This window comes from Harpia harpyja, chromosome 15 (assembly GCF_026419915.1).
Source record: "Harpia harpyja isolate bHarHar1 chromosome 15, bHarHar1 primary haplotype, whole genome shotgun sequence".
Taxonomy (NCBI): domain Eukaryota; kingdom Metazoa; phylum Chordata; class Aves; order Accipitriformes; family Accipitridae; genus Harpia; species Harpia harpyja.
This window is the reverse complement of record NC_068954.1, coordinates 28,234,909-28,251,498: the sequence shown is the minus strand read 5'-3', so window position 1 is coordinate 28,251,498 and position 16,590 is coordinate 28,234,909. Positions and strand designations below refer to the sequence as shown.

At 55.8% G+C, this 16,590-nt stretch overlaps 2 protein-coding genes across 2 annotated transcripts; both read right to left on the bottom strand.

Moving 5' to 3' along the window:
* Positions 1–4,425: 4,425 nt before the first annotated feature.
* On the bottom strand, positions 4,426–8,252 carry LOC128151747 (RIMS-binding protein 3A-like). Its single transcript, XM_052809397.1, has 5 exons — positions 8,186–8,252; positions 5,545–6,827; positions 4,999–5,377; positions 4,620–4,642; positions 4,426–4,536 (listed from the first exon to the last, which is right to left on the bottom strand). The coding sequence occupies exons 1-5, from the start codon at positions 8,250–8,252 to the stop codon at positions 4,426–4,428; spliced, it is 1,863 nt and encodes a 620-aa protein (XP_052665357.1).
* Positions 8,253–9,307: 1,055 nt separating this feature from the next.
* Positions 9,308–12,344, bottom strand: LOC128151746 (RIMS-binding protein 3-like). The gene is made up of 4 exons (XM_052809396.1): positions 10,875–12,344; positions 10,329–10,707; positions 9,951–9,973; positions 9,308–9,367 (listed from the first exon to the last, which is right to left on the bottom strand). The coding sequence occupies exons 1-4, from the start codon at positions 12,162–12,164 to the stop codon at positions 9,308–9,310; spliced, it is 1,752 nt and encodes a 583-aa protein (XP_052665356.1). The 5' UTR covers positions 12,165–12,344.
* Between the last annotated feature and the right edge of the window lie 4,246 nt (positions 12,345–16,590).

Here is a 16,590-nt window from a genome sequence, read left to right as displayed (position 1 = left end):
TAGCATTAGGTAAACAACTTAATAAAATCAGGAAGCATGTGGTAGGGACTCGAGGGAGAGGTTTGGATGGGCCTGTACATAATACAACCAGGAGATTATGTGTATATAAAGTCTCTTACAGAAAAAACTCTGGAGCCGCAGTGGGAAGGACCATTTCAAGTATTACTTACCTCCTTCACCGCGATTAGGATCAAGGAACGGAACGCTTGGATTCATCACACCAGAGTGAAAAGACACCCAAAACTCCATGGAAAGTCACCACAAAATCCGATGGACACTTAGTTTTTACGCGGTAATATGGGCAACTATGGGGACAAGGAGTGTAGCATGGGATGGGAACGTGTTTGTTCAACTCCACGAAAGTATCGCAAAAATAGTGAATCAAACTGATTGCTGGATATGTTCACGTTTTCCTAAGGGTCTCGGACAGGGCTACCCCGTAATTGCGACAGTTTTTTCTAACACCTCGGTGATAGCAGCAGCTTTTAATAACATGTCCCTCACAATGTACACTGAAATACCCTCTGAGAACCTTCAATGGCAAACAGATCTGAGCGAACTGTGGAATGAAACCCAAAGGGTTCCGTGTGTTCAAAGATGCCATCTGAAAAATACAACTAAGAATTCTGGAGGTAATAGCACGGACCCTAGATGTGGATCAGTCAAGGTGTTTGTTGGGAGTTACCCCAATTGTACTGAATATATTAAATATGGTAGCGCAGACATGTGGAACTTCAATCAAACCCGGATTGCAAGAACCCGGGGGCATAATTCTACTAGACCCAGGGGATGGCCCACTCCAGTAGGACTAGGATGGTATTGGATTTGTGGACAGACAGGATATAAAGTGCTGCCTCTAGGCTGGACTGGCCAATGTGCCATAGGAACCATAGTCCCTAATACCATTGTGGTTAAAAATTTGACTGACAATGATTCAAAAAATTTTTACGGACTTATATGAAACCAGTAATAAGGCAAAAACGCACCAGCAATCCCCTAGTGGAAAGACCAACTAGATTTCATAGTTTTGTACGATGGCTCATTCCATCATTGGGAGTTAGTGAGTTAGAGAAAGCTCTGCTAAATCTTTCTGCCACTATGGAAATTATTAATAATGCCACAATCGATGCTATAAAGACCCTCCAGGAAGAAACCACTTCCCTAGGAAAAATGGTGCTCCAGAATCGACTAGGTCTAGATATGCTCTTCGCTCAACAAGGGGGCCTGTGTACTGTAATTAATGAACGCTGCTGCACCTATGTTAACCAAAAAAGACGAATAGAAACAGATCTCTCTCAAATTTGGAAACAAACCCAGCTTTTACATTTAATGTCACAAGATGACACTTCATGGGAATTCACTGAGATATGGGAAAAATTAACCTCCTGGTTGCCAAATTTGGCATGGTTGAAGCAATTGTTTGTCACTATAATAATCATTATTCTCTCGTCTGTGGTCCTTTGCATAATGGTTCGGTGTGGCTTCTTGTGCTGTAAGAGTACAGGAGACTCTTACAGTGAATGGAACAAGAATCACTTACGACGAAAACTCGAGACCAACAAATACTTTGAGAGGATGCTAGATAGGGAAACAATGTATTAGAAGTACTAGGATTAGATATAGTAAAAGAATTTACTATTTTCTAGAAAAGGGGGGACTGAAACAAGGGGAGTCAAAAGAATCTCAGTAGACATAATAAGGGGGGATGAAGGATGATGTTTAGTGCTTACATTGTTGAAATTAGCTGAGGCAAAGACAGTCTTTGATAAGAAGAGCTAGTCCCAAGGACCAGCCAATGAGGTAAAGACAGCTCCTGATAAGAAGCAGGAGCAGGCCCCAAGAGCCAGCTAAGACTGGTCCTGCGGCTTGGGTGAATACCAAGAAATCACTGAGCCTGCGCAAGAAAAAAGGTTACTAGCGGTGACGAAGAGGAGTCATCTATCTTCATCTCTGCGACCACCAGACGACCACCATAAAGAGGCACTGCGCAAGCGCAGTTGAGAGGAGACTATGGAAATAACCTCTCGGAGCTAATTTTAATATGGAGCGGGATAGGTCATGCATATGTATAGGTGTATTGTGAATATGTAACACTTGACTGTATAAACTTGAGACAAACTGCCGAGTACGGCGCGCACGACTTTGGTGGGACTACCCCCCGTGCGGCCCAGCGCTGAATAAACATACCTACTTTACAATCTCACTGATTGTGGAGTCTGTTTTCCGCAGGTCACTAAAGGCGGAGCTTGTCGCCTGGCAACATCCGCCTAGTAGTCTGTGGGGCGTCAGGGGACCCAGGACAGCCAATCGCATTTGAGGAGGTGGGGGCAAAGCACGTGATTGATATGTAGCCAACCAATCAAGCTTCGAGGCTGGCAGGAAAGGGGGCAAGAGTGGAAAAAGCTGGGCAACGTGTGGGGGCGGGGCACGCTGGCTCCACCAATCACGCCTGGAGGGAGAGCAGCACACGGAAGATTGATAAACTGTCTGACCCATCATTTGATGGGAGGAGCAAGGGGGAAATCCCAGGCAGCCAGTCAGATGAAACATCACCTCAGGGAAGGGCGGGCACTGTTGGTGGCGGGAGGGGGACCACCCCAGGCAGCCAGTCAGAGGCAGCATCACCTCAGGGATGGGACGTGCGAGCCCCAAAGCAGGTGAGAGTGACAGCCCAGTGGGCCAGTCAGGGAGAGCATCACCTCAGGTGAACTGCACCTGGGCAGCCTGACCACCTGGGGCTGCTCAGAGGCAGCCCTCAGGGAAGGGCAGGCATCAAACCAGGGCAGAGTGACAGCCTAGGTGACCAATCAGAGGCAGCATCACCTCAGGAGGGGAGACTGACAGCCCCCCAAACCTATGCCGGTGAAGACCGATGTGAGAAGAAGGCGGGCTCTGCTGGCGGCCAGGCCGAGCCTCAACATGGCGCACATGGGGCCTGCCCCGAGGCCCAGCAGCCCTGGGCCCAGACCTGCGGCCCCTCTTCCCCCCCTCCATCCCTCCCCCCCACTCCCCCACCCACCCCCATGCTCCAGAACCCCCAGCCTCCATGGGAGCCCCCGGCTCACAGAGAGTCAGTATGCCATGGCCGTGCCCCTAGACAGCAGCCATGGGCCACCGGGCTTCTCGCCGCTATCGCTGCCGGCACTCGCCAGGCGGTGACGAGGACGTGACGGTGAGGCTGCCAGGGTGACGGTGAGGCCGCCGGGGTGACGGTGGAGCGCGCGAGGATGGGGGGGGGGTGATGCTTGCCGTGGGGCTGCCCGCCACCACCTCACCCACATCCCCTCCCCGCAGCCGAGGCAACCCCACAGCCGCCATCCAGCGTCTCCCCCCTGAGATGGTGAGTTGAGCGGGGGGATGGTGGGGCTGGGGTCTCCCCCTCAAAGCAGGGGGGGGTCCCAGGGTTGATGCTCTCCCCCCCTCCCCACAGCCACTGCACATCATCTCCTTCCTGACGCTGCCCGACCTGCTGAGACGGGGCCAGACCTGCCGCTGCCTCCACGAGGCGTGCGACAGCAAGGCCGCCTGGCGCCACCTCTGCACCCCTCTGCCCCCCGCCGCCAAGAGCGCCCGGCCCTGCAAATATTACAGCTAAATGTTGATCTTAAGGTGATTTTCTCTTTGTAGCGTGGCTTATGTTTTGCACTCTAGATACCGGACAGCAGCTAAGCCTGGGCCTCTTGAGATTTCTCATTTGAAATTGGTTAGGTGACTGCCGCCATTACTTCTGACAGTAAACGACGTTACATTTGATAACAGATAACTGCAATTGTTCGCTTGCTTCAGGAAGTCTTCAAGTAGTGAAGTGCTTACTTTCAGTAAGAACTAGCCCCAGTAAGATTCCCCATTTATTAAAATAGCTCAGGACTACACACAGTGGTTTAAATTAAATTAGTTATCAAATAAAATACTTTAACCATTGCTTCAGTAACAAGAGTGCTTGACACTCTTTTGTCAACCAGAGCTTTCTCCTCTCTTACAGAGGGGAGTGATGGCCATCACGCAGAGTGACTCCTGTGAGTACAGACAGACTTCTCTGAAAGACAAGATGGCTTGCAGAAAAGTGCGATATGAGCGGGGTTACCTTGCGTGCTAGTTACTTGCTTCTTTATGTCTGTGCTCTTACCAGGTGATTACACACAGAAATTTGCGGTGCAAGTGACAATGAGTGCAAACGCCTAATTGGACTAGTAATCCGATGCAAGACTGTGGATGGAAAGGAGGTTGGCCAGAGTTAGTGAAATGAGAGAAGTACTTTCTTGCACATGAGCAAAAGGAAGCAGCCCTTTTCCAAAGCTGTGTGTGGCGAGGTGAAGGAGAATGGCCGCGCTAAGGCTGCCTCTACCCTGTGTGTGGGGGTTATAGATGAGTGCTGGTTCCTCTGGGCGCTCCTGTGCAGAGGACTGCTTTCTAAAAAGCCTTTCTTCAGCCACAAAGGCTAGAACCTCCTTTAGCATCTGATTTCCTTGCAGGCATTAGTGAGAGAATGGCTTTGCCACAAAGGGTGCTGCTTCCCCCGTGGAAGATTTGCATGGCCTGGCAGAAAGCAGGCAGTGTCGGGGCGGGCCGCTACAACCTGGACAATATGTGCTTCCTCAGCCCGAGGACCCCCTACTCACCAGCTGGTCCAGCTTGAAGTTTGCTGGTGAATGCACACGCACACCCGGTTTGGGGAAGATACAGACGCTCACAGAGCCTCTCACACACCTCACTTGTGCTGGTCCCCCCCAGTAGGTGGTTTGCAGGACACACGCAGTTCCCACCCCAGTGCCTGGTGGCCGAGACCCCCACTCGCTGCAGTGGCTGCACTAAGGGCTGCCCCCCCCCCCCCCCGCCTCCACTAGCTGCGCTGGGACCCACTCCAATAGCTGGCACCACAAGCCAGGGGTGCCTGCACCCCCTGCTTGACTCCAGTAGCTGGCGCATAGTCCTTTCAGTTCACGTACACACAGGAGAAGGAGTGGGAGTACACAGAGAGATAGTTAAGAAAAGATTTACTGAGAAGGTATAAGAAGACAGGACAGGCGTCATCTGTGTCCTGGTACCAGTCACTTGTCTCTGGAGACTCTGGTGTCATCAGGTGGTCATCTGAAACTTCTTCAACAAGATTAGAGGGGACAAATCCTCTTGTGCCGCCGGTCAGCTCTCCCACGTAGCAACCGTCTTCATCCATGTCTCCAAAGATGTAAACATATTGTCCAGCGACTAGAGGGAGCTCTAGTGCAGGGCGCTCATTGAGACCATTGAAAGGATCATAGCTGTATTGAGCTATGAACGCTCGAAGCACTGCCGGTTGTTTTCTCATAGCCTCCAGGAGGATGGATTCCTTGTTTACTCCCAGGGTAGCCTGGCACAGCCTGGCAACGATACGGTTGGATCTTTCTCTTTTTGCCTTTCTTTGTCGGGTGTTTTCATTTGTCATCTCCACAAGCTGCACCTGTAACTCCTCACAAGCTTGGCAGTGGCTGCTCACATAATAGGAGCCTTCTTCATCTGCAGCCGCTCGGGCCTGAAGCGCCTCAGCCGCCTTCTGTGAGAAGTCACCTGCTCATCCTGTGCCAGGGAAGCTCTGGCAGGCTCTCCCATTTCTCCAGCCCTCTGCTGAGGAGACGATGTCACGCGCAGTTCCTCAGTGGAGCTTTGGATGGGCAGTGGCACCTGAGTATTGATCAGGCAATGGCTGGTCTCCAGCTGCCTGGCTCTTTCTTGCAGCTGCTTGGCAATGAGACCCAGCTTAGCAGTCTTCTGCTTGATCCTCTCCTGCTCCTCCCGCACTTCAGGAGAGCTTGCCTTCCTCAGAAGACAGTTCTCCTCTTGAAGGACACTGCATCGCCTCTCGAGGTCCTTCAGGGCACTCTGGAGGTGGGCGTTCTGCTCCTGCAGCCTGCTGTGACTGCTACCAGGCAGCCAGTCCTCCTGCTGCCCTACCGTCTGAACACCCACCTCTGCCACAGACCGCCTGCTGCGGGTCGTTCCTTGCGGCGGGGAGTCCGAGCAGTGCGGCGTCGAGTCTTGCCCCACAGCCTCAAGCAAAGACTCCATGCTGGTCCCTTCCTTCTGGAGGCGAGTGCCTTTTAAGCTCTGGTGGGTTTTCCGCTGCCCTTCTCCATCATGGGAGGAAGATGCGATGAGGCTCTCCAAAGAGCAGGGCCCGATGGCCCCGGTGCCCAGGAGGGTCTGCAGGCGGTGCCAGGCTGTGGCCTTGGCCCTGGCCTCATTGCAGGAAGCAGGCTGCTCGCCATCGAACCGCTCCAAGATGTACTTTAGGAAGAGTCTTCTCTGCAGCAGCAGTTCGTCTTGGAGGCGGAGGATGTGAGCAGCCTCCTCGCTATTGGTCTCCCAGCGCAGCTTGCTGAGGACGTCCTGGAGCTTAATGTGGGCCTCGCTGCTGCCCAAGGGGCCTCTCACCAACTCCTTGGCCAGCTGCTGCTGCAGGTCCCGTGCCTGACGGATGGCGTCGTCGCGCTGCTGCTGCAGCACCCCCTGCACCTCGTGCAGCTCAGCCTCCTTCGAGCGCAGCAGCTGGCGGATCTCCACCTCCCGCTGCCGCTGGTTCAGCTCCCGCAGCCGCTGGAGCTCCCGTGCCTGCCGCTGCTCCCATTTGGAGTGTAGCCGTTCGGCCAGGAGCTGCCGATCCCGCTCTGCGGCCTCCTTCAGCTTGCGAGTTTTGGCGGCAAAGTGGCGGCACAGCTCTTGGGAGCGGAGTCGCTCAGCCTCCAGCTCAGCCTGCAGCCTCTCCAGCTGCCGCTTGTGCTCATCCTTCTGCGCCGGGCCCCGGCAGGGCGAGGGGCGGCTGCGCGCCCCGGTCCCCGGTCCCCGGTCCCGCACTGTCCCGGCTCATGGCTGCAGGGATGGCAACCAAACGCTGCCACCAACAGCCACCAACGTCGTGCGTCACTCCCTCTCAGCAGCTGCTGCCTCCCTTGACCGTGCAGGAGCAGAGACAGCGTCTGCAATCAGCCAGGGGTGGGCGAGTATGGCCTTATATAGGTGTCCTGGCCCCCAGCACACAAAGGAGGGGTGGGGCTGTGTGGCCTTATGAGGTATGTCCTGGCGCCGCCCCCACCGCCAGCACACAAAGGAGGGGTGGGGCTGTGTGGCCTTATGAGGTATGTCCTGGCCCCGCCCCCACTGCCAGCACACAAAATTTGCGTCACCTAATGCCATCTCCTGTGAATGTGCAGTTGCGTTCGTCTCGTTGAGTCCTTTTGACTAGTCTGGCTTGGAACATCACGAGACGTTTTGGTTATTTTGATGACACGTGACCCCTCCTCTCATTTTGAGGGTCCAAAGCCCTCTTTTACAGCTGGAAGCCTCCATTGGAGTGCCCAAAGCCAGCCCTATATTCACGACCAAAGCTTCCTTTCTGGGGGTCACAGAGGAACCAAGAGGTTCCCCTCCTTTTCAGGGTCCAAAGCTTCCTTTTTAGCACCTAGCCCATTCTTTTGAGTGCCCAACGCCCCTTTTTTAGGGCCGAAATCCTCATTTTTAGGGTCCAAACCTGTCTTTTATGACCCGTAGCCTTTTTTTTAAGGCCCACGGTTTCAAGTTGAGGGTCTAAACCCTAAAGGCGGAGCTTGTCGCCTGGCAACATCCGCCTAGTAGTCTGTGGGGCGTCAGGGGACCCAGGACAGCCAATCGCATTTGAGGAGGTGGGGGCAAAGCACGTGATTGATATGTAGCCAACCAATCAAGCTTCGAGGCCGGCAGGAAAGGGGGCAAGAGTGGAAAAAGCTGGGCAACGTGTGGGGGCGGGGCACGCTGGCTCCACCAATCACGCCTGGAGGGAGAGCAGCACACGGAAGATTGATAAACTGTCTGACCCATCATTTGATGGGAGGAGCAAGGGGGAAATCCCAGGCAGCCAGTCAGATGAAACATCACCTCAGGGAAGGGCGGGCACTGTTGGTGGCGGGAGGGGGACCACCCCAGGCAGCCAGTCAGAGGCAGCATCACCTCAGGGATGGGACGTGCGAGCCCCAAAGCAGGTGAGAGTGACAGCCCAGTGGGCCAGTCAGGGAGAGCATCACCTCAGGTGAACTGCACCTGGGCAGCCTGACCACCTGGGGCTGCTCAGAGGCAGCCCTCAGGGAAGGGCAGGCATCAAACCAGGGCAGAGTGACAGCCTAGGTGACCAATCAGAGGCAGCATCACCTCAGGAGGGGAGACTGACAGCCCCCCAAACCTATGCCGGTGAAGACCGATGTGAGAAGAAGGCGGGCTCTGCTGGCGGCCAGGCCGAGCCTCAACATGGCGCACATGGGGCCTGCCCCGAGGCCCAGCAGCCCTGGGCCCAGACCTGCGGCCCCTCTTCCCCCCCTCCATCCCTCCCCCCCACTCCCCCACCCACCCCCATGCTCCAGAACCCCCAGCCTCCATGGGAGCCCCCGGCTCACAGAGAGTCAGTATGCCATGGCCGTGCCCCTAGACAGCAGCCATGGGCCACCGGGCTTCTCGCCGCTATCGCTGCCGGCACTCGCCAGGCGGTGACGAGGACGTGACGGTGAGGCTGCCAGGGTGACGGTGAGGCCGCCGGGGTGACGGTGGAGCGCGCGAGGATGGGGGGGGGGTGATGCTTGCCGTGGGGCTGCCCGCCACCACCTCACCCACATCCCCTCCCCGCAGCCGAGGCAACCCCACAGCCGCCATCCAGCGTCTCCCCCCTGAGATGGTGAGTTGAGCGGGGGGATGGTGGGGCTGGGGTCTCCCCCTCAAAGCAGGGGGGGGTCCCAGGGTTGATGCTCTCCCCCCCTCCCCACAGCCACTGCACATCATCTCCTTCCTGACGCTGCCCGACCTGCTGAGACGGGGCCAGACCTGCCGCTGCCTCCACGAGGCGTGCGACAGCGAGGCCGCCTGGCGCCACCTCTGCACCCCTCTGCCCCCCGCCGCCAAGAGCGCCCGGCCCTGCAAATATTACAGCTAAATGTTGATCTTAAGGTGATTTTCTGTTTGTAGCGTGGCTTATGTTTTGCACTCTAGATACCGGACAGCAGCTAAGCCTGGGCCTCTTGAGATTTCTCATTTGAAATTGGTTAGGTGACTGCCGCCATTACTTCTGACAGTAAACGACGTTACATTTGATAACAGATAACTGCAATTGTTCGCTTGCTTCAGGAAGTCTTCAAGTAGTGAAGTGCTTACTTTCAGTAAGAACTAGCCCCAGTAAGATTCCCCATTTATTAAAATAGCTCAGGACTACACACAGTGGTTTAAATTAAATTAGTTATCAAATAAAATACTTTAACCATTGCTTCAGTAACAAGAGTGCTTGACACTCTTTTGTCAACCAGAGCTTTCTCCTCTCTTACAGAGGGGAGTGATGGCCATCACGCAGAGTGACTCCTGTGAGTACAGACAGACTTCTCTGAAAGACAAGATGGCTTGCAGAAAAGTGCGATATGAGCGGGGTTACCTTGCGTGCTAGTTACTTGCTTCTTTATGTCTGTGCTCTTACCAGGTGATTACACACAGAAATTTGCGGTGTAAGTGACAATGAGTGCAAACGCCTAATTGGACTAGTAATCCGATGCAAGACTGTGGATGGAAAGGAGGTTGGCCAGAGTTAGTGAAATGAGAGAAGTACTTTCTTGCACATGAGCAAAAGGAAGCAGCCCTTTTCCAAAGCTGTGTGTGGCGAGGTGAAGGAGAATGGCCGCGCTAAGGCTGCCTCTACCCTGTGTGTGGGGGTTATAGATGAGTGCTGGTTCCTCTGGGCGCTCCTGTGCAGAGGACTGCTTTCTAAAAAGCCTTTCTTCAGCCACAAAGGCTAGAACCTCCTTTAGCATCTGATTTCCTTGCAGGCATTAGTGAGAGAATGGCTTTGCCACAAAGGGTGCTGCTTCCCCCGTGGAAGATTTGCATGGCCTGGCAGAAAGCAGGCAGTGTCGGGGCGGGCCGCTACAACCTGGACAATATGTGCTTCCTCAGCCCGAGGACCCCCTACTCACCAGCTGGTCCAGCTTGAAGTTTGCTGGTGAATGCACACGCACACCCGGTTTGGGGAAGATACAGACGCTCACAGAGCCTCTCACACACCTCACTTGTGCTGGTCCCCCCCAGTAGGTGGTTTGCAGGACACACGCAGTTCCCACCCCAGTGCCTGGTGGCCGAGACCCCCACTCGCTGCAGTGGCTGCACTAAGGGCTGCCCCCCCCCCCCCCGCCTCCACTAGCTGCGCTGGGACCCACTCCAATAGCTGGCACCACAAGCCAGGGGTGCCTGCACCCCCTGCTTGACTCCAGTAGCTGGCGCATAGTCCTTTCAGTTCACGTACACACAGGAGAAGGAGTGGGAGTACACAGAGAGATAGTTAAGAAAAGATTTACTGAGAAGGTATAAGAAGACAGGACAGGCGTCATCTGTGTCCTGGTACCAGTCACTTGTCTCTGGAGACTCTGGTGTCATCAGGTGGTCATCTGAAACTTCTTCAACAAGATTAGAGGGGACAAATCCTCTTGTGCCGCCGGTCAGCTCTCCCACGTAGCAACCGTCTTCATCCATGTCTCCAAAGATGTAAACATATTGTCCAGCGACTAGAGGGAGCTCTAGTGCAGGGCGCTCATTGAGACCATTGAAAGGATCATAGCTGTATTGAGCTATGAACGCTCGAAGCACTGCCGGTTGTTTTCTCATAGCCTCCAGGAGGATGGATTCCTTGTTTACTCCCAGGGTAGCCTGGCACAGCCTGGCAACGATACGGTTGGATCTTTCTCTTTTTGCCTTTCTTTGTCGGGTGTTTTCATTTGTCATCTCCACAAGCTGCACCTGTAACTCCTCACAAGCTTGGCAGTGGCTGCTCACATAATAGGAGCCTTCTTCATCTGCAGCCGCTCGGGCCTGAAGCGCCTCAGCCGCCTTCTGTGAGAAGTCACCTGCTCATCCTGTGCCAGGGAAGCTCTGGCAGGCTCTCCCATTTCTCCAGCCCTCTGCTGAGGAGACGATGTCACGCGCAGTTCCTCAGTGGAGCTTTGGATGGGCAGTGGCACCTGAGTATTGATCAGGCAATGGCTGGTCTCCAGCTGCCTGGCTCTTTCTTGCAGCTGCTTGGCAATGAGACCCAGCTTAGCAGTCTTCTGCTTGATCCTCTCCTGCTCCTCCCGCACTTCAGGAGAGCTTGCCTTCCTCAGAAGACAGTTCTCCTCTTGAAGGACACTGCATCGCCTCTCGAGGTCCTTCAGGGCACTCTGGAGGTGGGCGTTCTGCTCCTGCAGCCTGCTGTGACTGCTACCAGGCAGCCAGTCCTCCTGCTGCCCTACCGTCTGAACACCCACCTCTGCCACAGACCGCCTGCTGCGGGTCGTTCCTTGCGGCGGGGAGTCCGAGCAGTGCGGCGTCGAGTCTTGCCCCACAGCCTCAAGCAAAGACTCCATGCTGGTCCCTTCCTTCTGGAGGCGAGTGCCTTTTAAGCTCTGGTGGGTTTTCCGCTGCCCTTCTCCATCATGGGAGGAAGATGCGATGAGGCTCTCCAAAGAGCAGGGCCCGATGGCCCCGGTGCCCAGGAGGGTCTGCAGGCGGTGCCAGGCTGTGGCCTTGGCCCTGGCCTCATTGCAGGAAGCAGGCTGCTCGCCATCGAACCGCTCCAAGATGTACTTTAGGAAGAGTCTTCTCTGCAGCAGCAGTTCGTCTTGGAGGCGGAGGATGTGAGCAGCCTCCTCGCTATTGGTCTCCCAGCGCAGCTTGCTGAGGACGTCCTGGAGCTTAATGTGGGCCTCGCTGCTGCTCAAGGGGCCTCTCACCAACTCCTTGGCCAGCTGCTGCTGCAGGTCCCGTGCCTGACGGATGGCGTCGTCGCGCTGCTGCTGCAGCACCCCCTGCACCTCGTGCAGCTCAGCCTCCTTCGAGCGCAGCAGCTGGCGGATCTCCACCTCCCGCTGCCGCTGGTTCAGCTCCCGCAGCCGCTGGAGCTCCCGTGCCTGCCGCTGCTCCCATTTGGAGTGTAGCCGTTCGGCCAGGAGCTGCCGATCCCGCTCTGCGGCCTCCTTCAGCTTGCGAGTTTTGGCGGCAAAGTGGCGGCACAGCTCTTGGGAGCGGAGTCGCTCAGCCTCCAGCTCAGCCTGCAGCCTCTCCAGCTGCCGCTTGTGCTCATCCTTCTGCGCCGGGCCCCGGCAGGGCGAGGGGCGGCTGCGCGCCCCGGTCCCCGGTCCCGCACTGTCCCGGCTCATGGCTGCAGGGATGGCAACCAAACGCTGCCACCAACAGCCACCAACGTCGTGCGTCACTCCCTCTCAGCAGCTGCTGCCTCCCTTGACCGTGCAGGAGCAGAGACAGCGTCTGCAATCAGCCAGGGGTGGGCGAGTATGGCCTTATATAGGTGTCCTGGCCCCCAGCACACAAAGGAGGGGTGGGGCTGTGTGGCCTTATGAGGTATGTCCTGGCGCCGCCCCCACCGCCAGCACACAAAGGAGGGGTGGGGCTGTGTGGCCTTATGAGGTATGTCCTGGCCCCGCCCCCACTGCCAGCACACAAAATTTGCGTCACCTAATGCCATCTCCTGTGAATGTGCAGTTGCGTTCGTCTCGTTGAGTCCTTTTGACTAGTCTGGCTTGGAACATCACGAGACGTTTTGGTTATTTTGATGACACGTGACCCCTCCTCTCATTTTGAGGGTCCAAAGCCCTCTTTTACAGCTGGAAGCCTCCATTGGAGTGCCCAAAGCCAGCCCTATATTCACGACCAAAGCTTCCTTTCTGGGGGTCACAGAGGAACCAAGAGGTTCCCCTCCTTTTCAGGGTCCAAAGCTTCCTTTTTAGCACCTAGCCCATTCTTTTGAGTGCCCAACGCCCCTTTTTTAGGGCCGAAATCCTCATTTTTAGGGTCCAAACCTGTCTTTTATGACCCGTAGCCTTTTTTTTAAGGCCCACGGTTTCAAGTTGAGGGTCTAAACCCTAAAGGCGGAGCTTGTCGCCTGGCAACATCCGCCTAGTAGTCTGTGGGGCGTCAGGGGACCCAGGACAGCCAATCGCATTTGAGGAGGTGGGGGCAAAGCACGTGATTGATATGTAGCCAACCAATCAAGCTTCGAGGCCGGCAGGAAAGGGGGCAAGAGTGGAAAAAGCTGGGCAACGTGTGGGGGCGGGGCACGCTGGCTCCACCAATCACGCCTGGAGGGAGAGCAGCACACGGAAGATTGATAAACTGTCTGACCCATCATTTGATGGGAGGAGCAAGGGGGAAATCCCAGGCAGCCAGTCAGATGAAACATCACCTCAGGGAAGGGCGGGCACTGTTGGTGGCGGGAGGGGGACCACCCCAGGCAGCCAGTCAGAGGCAGCATCACCTCAGGGATGGGACGTGCGAGCCCCAAAGCAGGTGAGAGTGACAGCCCAGTGGGCCAGTCAGGGAGAGCATCACCTCAGGTGAACTGCACCTGGGCAGCCTGACCACCTGGGGCTGCTCAGAGGCAGCCCTCAGGGAAGGGCAGGCATCAAACCAGGGCAGAGTGACAGCCTAGGTGACCAATCAGAGGCAGCATCACCTCAGGAGGGGAGACTGACAGCCCCCCAAACCTATGCCGGTGAAGACCGATGTGAGAAGAAGGCGGGCTCTGCTGGCGGCCAGGCCGAGCCTCAACATGGCGCACATGGGGCCTGCCCCGAGGCCCAGCAGCCCTGGGCCCAGACCTGCGGCCCCTCTTCCCCCCCTCCATCCCTCCCCCCCACTCCCCCACCCACCCCCATGCTCCAGAACCCCCAGCCTCCATGGGAGCCCCCGGCTCACAGAGAGTCAGTATGCCATGGCCGTGCCCCTAGACAGCAGCCATGGGCCACCGGGCTTCTCGCCGCTATCGCTGCCGGCACTCGCCAGGCGGTGACGAGGACGTGACGGTGAGGCTGCCAGGGTGACGGTGAGGCCGCCGGGGTGACGGTGGAGCGCGCGAGGATGGGTGGGGGGTGATGCTTGCCGTGGGGCTGCCTGCCACCACCTCACCCACATCCCCTCCCCGCAGCCGAGGCAACCCCACAGCCGCCATCCAGCGTCTCCCCCCTGAGATGGTGAGTTGAGCGGGGGGATGGTGGGGCTGGGGTCTCCCCCTCAAAGCAGGGGGGGGTCCCAGGGTTGATGCTCTCCCCCCCTCCCCACAGCCACTGCACATCATCTCCTTCCTGACGCTGCCCGACCTGCTGAGACGGGGCCAGACCTGCCGCTGCCTCCACGAGGCGTGCGACAGCGAGGCCGCCTGGCGCCACCTCTGCACCCCTCTGCCCCCCGCCGCCAAGAGCGCCCGGCCCTGCAAATATTACAGCTAAATGTTGATCTTAAGGTGATTTTCTGTTTGTAGCGTGGCTTATGTTTTGCACTCTAGATACCGGACAGCAGCTAAGCCTGGGCCTCTTGAGATTTCTCATTTGAAATTGGTTAGGTGACTGCCGCCATTACTTCTGACAGTAAACGACGTTACATTTGATAACAGATAACTGCAATTGTTCGCTTGCTTCAGGAAGTCTTCAAGTAGTGAAGTGCTTACTTTCAGTAAGAACTAGCCCCAGTAAGATTCCCCATTTATTAAAATAGCTCAGGACTACACACAGTGGTTTAAATTAAATTAGTTATCAAATAAAATACTTTAACCATTGCTTCAGTAACAAGAGTGCTTGACACTCTTTTGTCAACCAGAGCTTTCTCCTCTCTTACAGAGGGGAGTGATGGCCATCACGCAGAGTGACTCCTGTGAGTACAGACAGACTTCTCTGAAAGACAAGATGGCTTGCAGAAAAGTGCGATATGAGCGGGGTTACCTTGCGTGCTAGTTACTTGCTTCTTTATGTCTGTGCTCTTACCAGGTGATTACACACAGAAATTTGCGGTGTAAGTGACAATGAGTGCAAACGCCTAATTGGACTAGTAATCCGATGCAAGACTGTGGATGGAAAGGAGGTTGGCCAGAGTTAGTGAAATGAGAGAAGTACTTTCTTGCACATGAGCAAAAGGAAGCAGCCCTTTTCCAAAGCTGTGTGTGGCGAGGTGAAGGAGAATGGCCGCGCTAAGGCTGCCTCTACCCTGTGTGTGGGGGTTATAGATGAGTGCTGGTTCCTCTGGGCGCTCCTGTGCAGAGGACTGCTTTCTAAAAAGCCTTTCTTCAGCCACAAAGGCTAGAACCTCCTTTAGCATCTGATTTCCTTGCAGGCATTAGTGAGAGAATGGCTTTGCCACAAAGGGTGCTGCTTCCCCCGTGGAAGATTTGCATGGCCTGGCAGAAAGCAGGCAGTGTCGGGGCGGGCCGCTACAACCTGGACAATATGTGCTTCCTCAGCCCGAGGACCCCCTACTCACCAGCTGGTCCAGCTTGAAGTTTGCTGGTGAATGCACACGCACACCCGGTTTGGGGAAGATACAGACGCTCACAGAGCCTCTCACACACCTCACTTGTGCTGGTCCCCCCCAGTAGGTGGTTTGCAGGACACACGCAGTTCCCACCCCAGTGCCTGGTGGCCGAGACCCCCACTCGCTGCAGTGGCTGCACTAAGGGCTGCCCCCCCCCCCCCCCGCCTCCACTAGCTGCGCTGGGACCCACTCCAATAGCTGGCACCACAAGCCAGGGGTGCCTGCACCCCCTGCTTGACTCCAGTGGCTGGCGCATAGTCCTTTCAGTTCACGTACACACAGGAGAAGGAGTGGGAGTACACAGAGAGATAGTTAAGAAAAGATTTACTGAGAAGGTATAAGAAGACAGGACAGGCGTCATCTGTGTCCTGGTACCAGTCACTTGTCTCTGGAGACTCTGGTGTCATCAGGTGGTCATCTGAAACTTCTTCAACAAGATTAGAGGGGACAAATCCTCTTGTGCCGCCGGTCAGCTCTCCCACGTAGCAACCGTCTTCATCCATGTCTCCAAAGATGTAAACATATTGTCCAGCGACTAGAGGGAGCTCTAGTGCAGGGCGCTCATTGAGACCATTGAAAGGATCATAGCTGTATTGAGCTATGAACGCTCGAAGCACTGCCGGTTGTTTTCTCATAGCCTCCAGGAGGATGGATTCCTTGTTTACTCCCAGGGTAGCCTGGCACAGCCTGGCAACGATACGGTTGGATCTTTCTCTTTTTGCCTTTCTTTGTCGGGTGTTTTCATTTGTCATCTCCACAAGCTGCACCTGTAACTCCTCACAAGCTTGGCAGTGGCTGCTCACATAATAGGAGCCTTCTTCATCTGCAGCCGCTCGGGCCTGAAGCGCCTCAGCCGCCTTCTGTGAGAAGTCACCTGCTCATCCTGTGCCAGGGAAGCTCTGGCAGGCTCTCCCATTTCTCCAGCCCTCTGCTGAGGAGACGATGTCACGCGCAGTTCCTCAGTGGAGCTTTGGATGGGCAGTGGCACCTGAGTATTGATCAGGCAATGGCTGGTCTCCAGCTGCCTGGCTCTTTCTTGCAGCTGCTTGGCAATGAGACCCAGCTTAGCAGTCTTCTGCTTGATCCTCTCCTGCTCCTCCCGCACTTCAGGAGAGCTTGCCTTCCTCAGAAGACAGTTCTCCTCTTGAAGGACACTGCATCGCCTCTCGAGGTCCTTCAGGGCACTCTGGAGGTGGGCGTTCTGCTCCTGCAGCCTGCTGTGACTGCTACCAGGCAGCCAGTCCTCCTGCTGCCCTACCGTCTGAA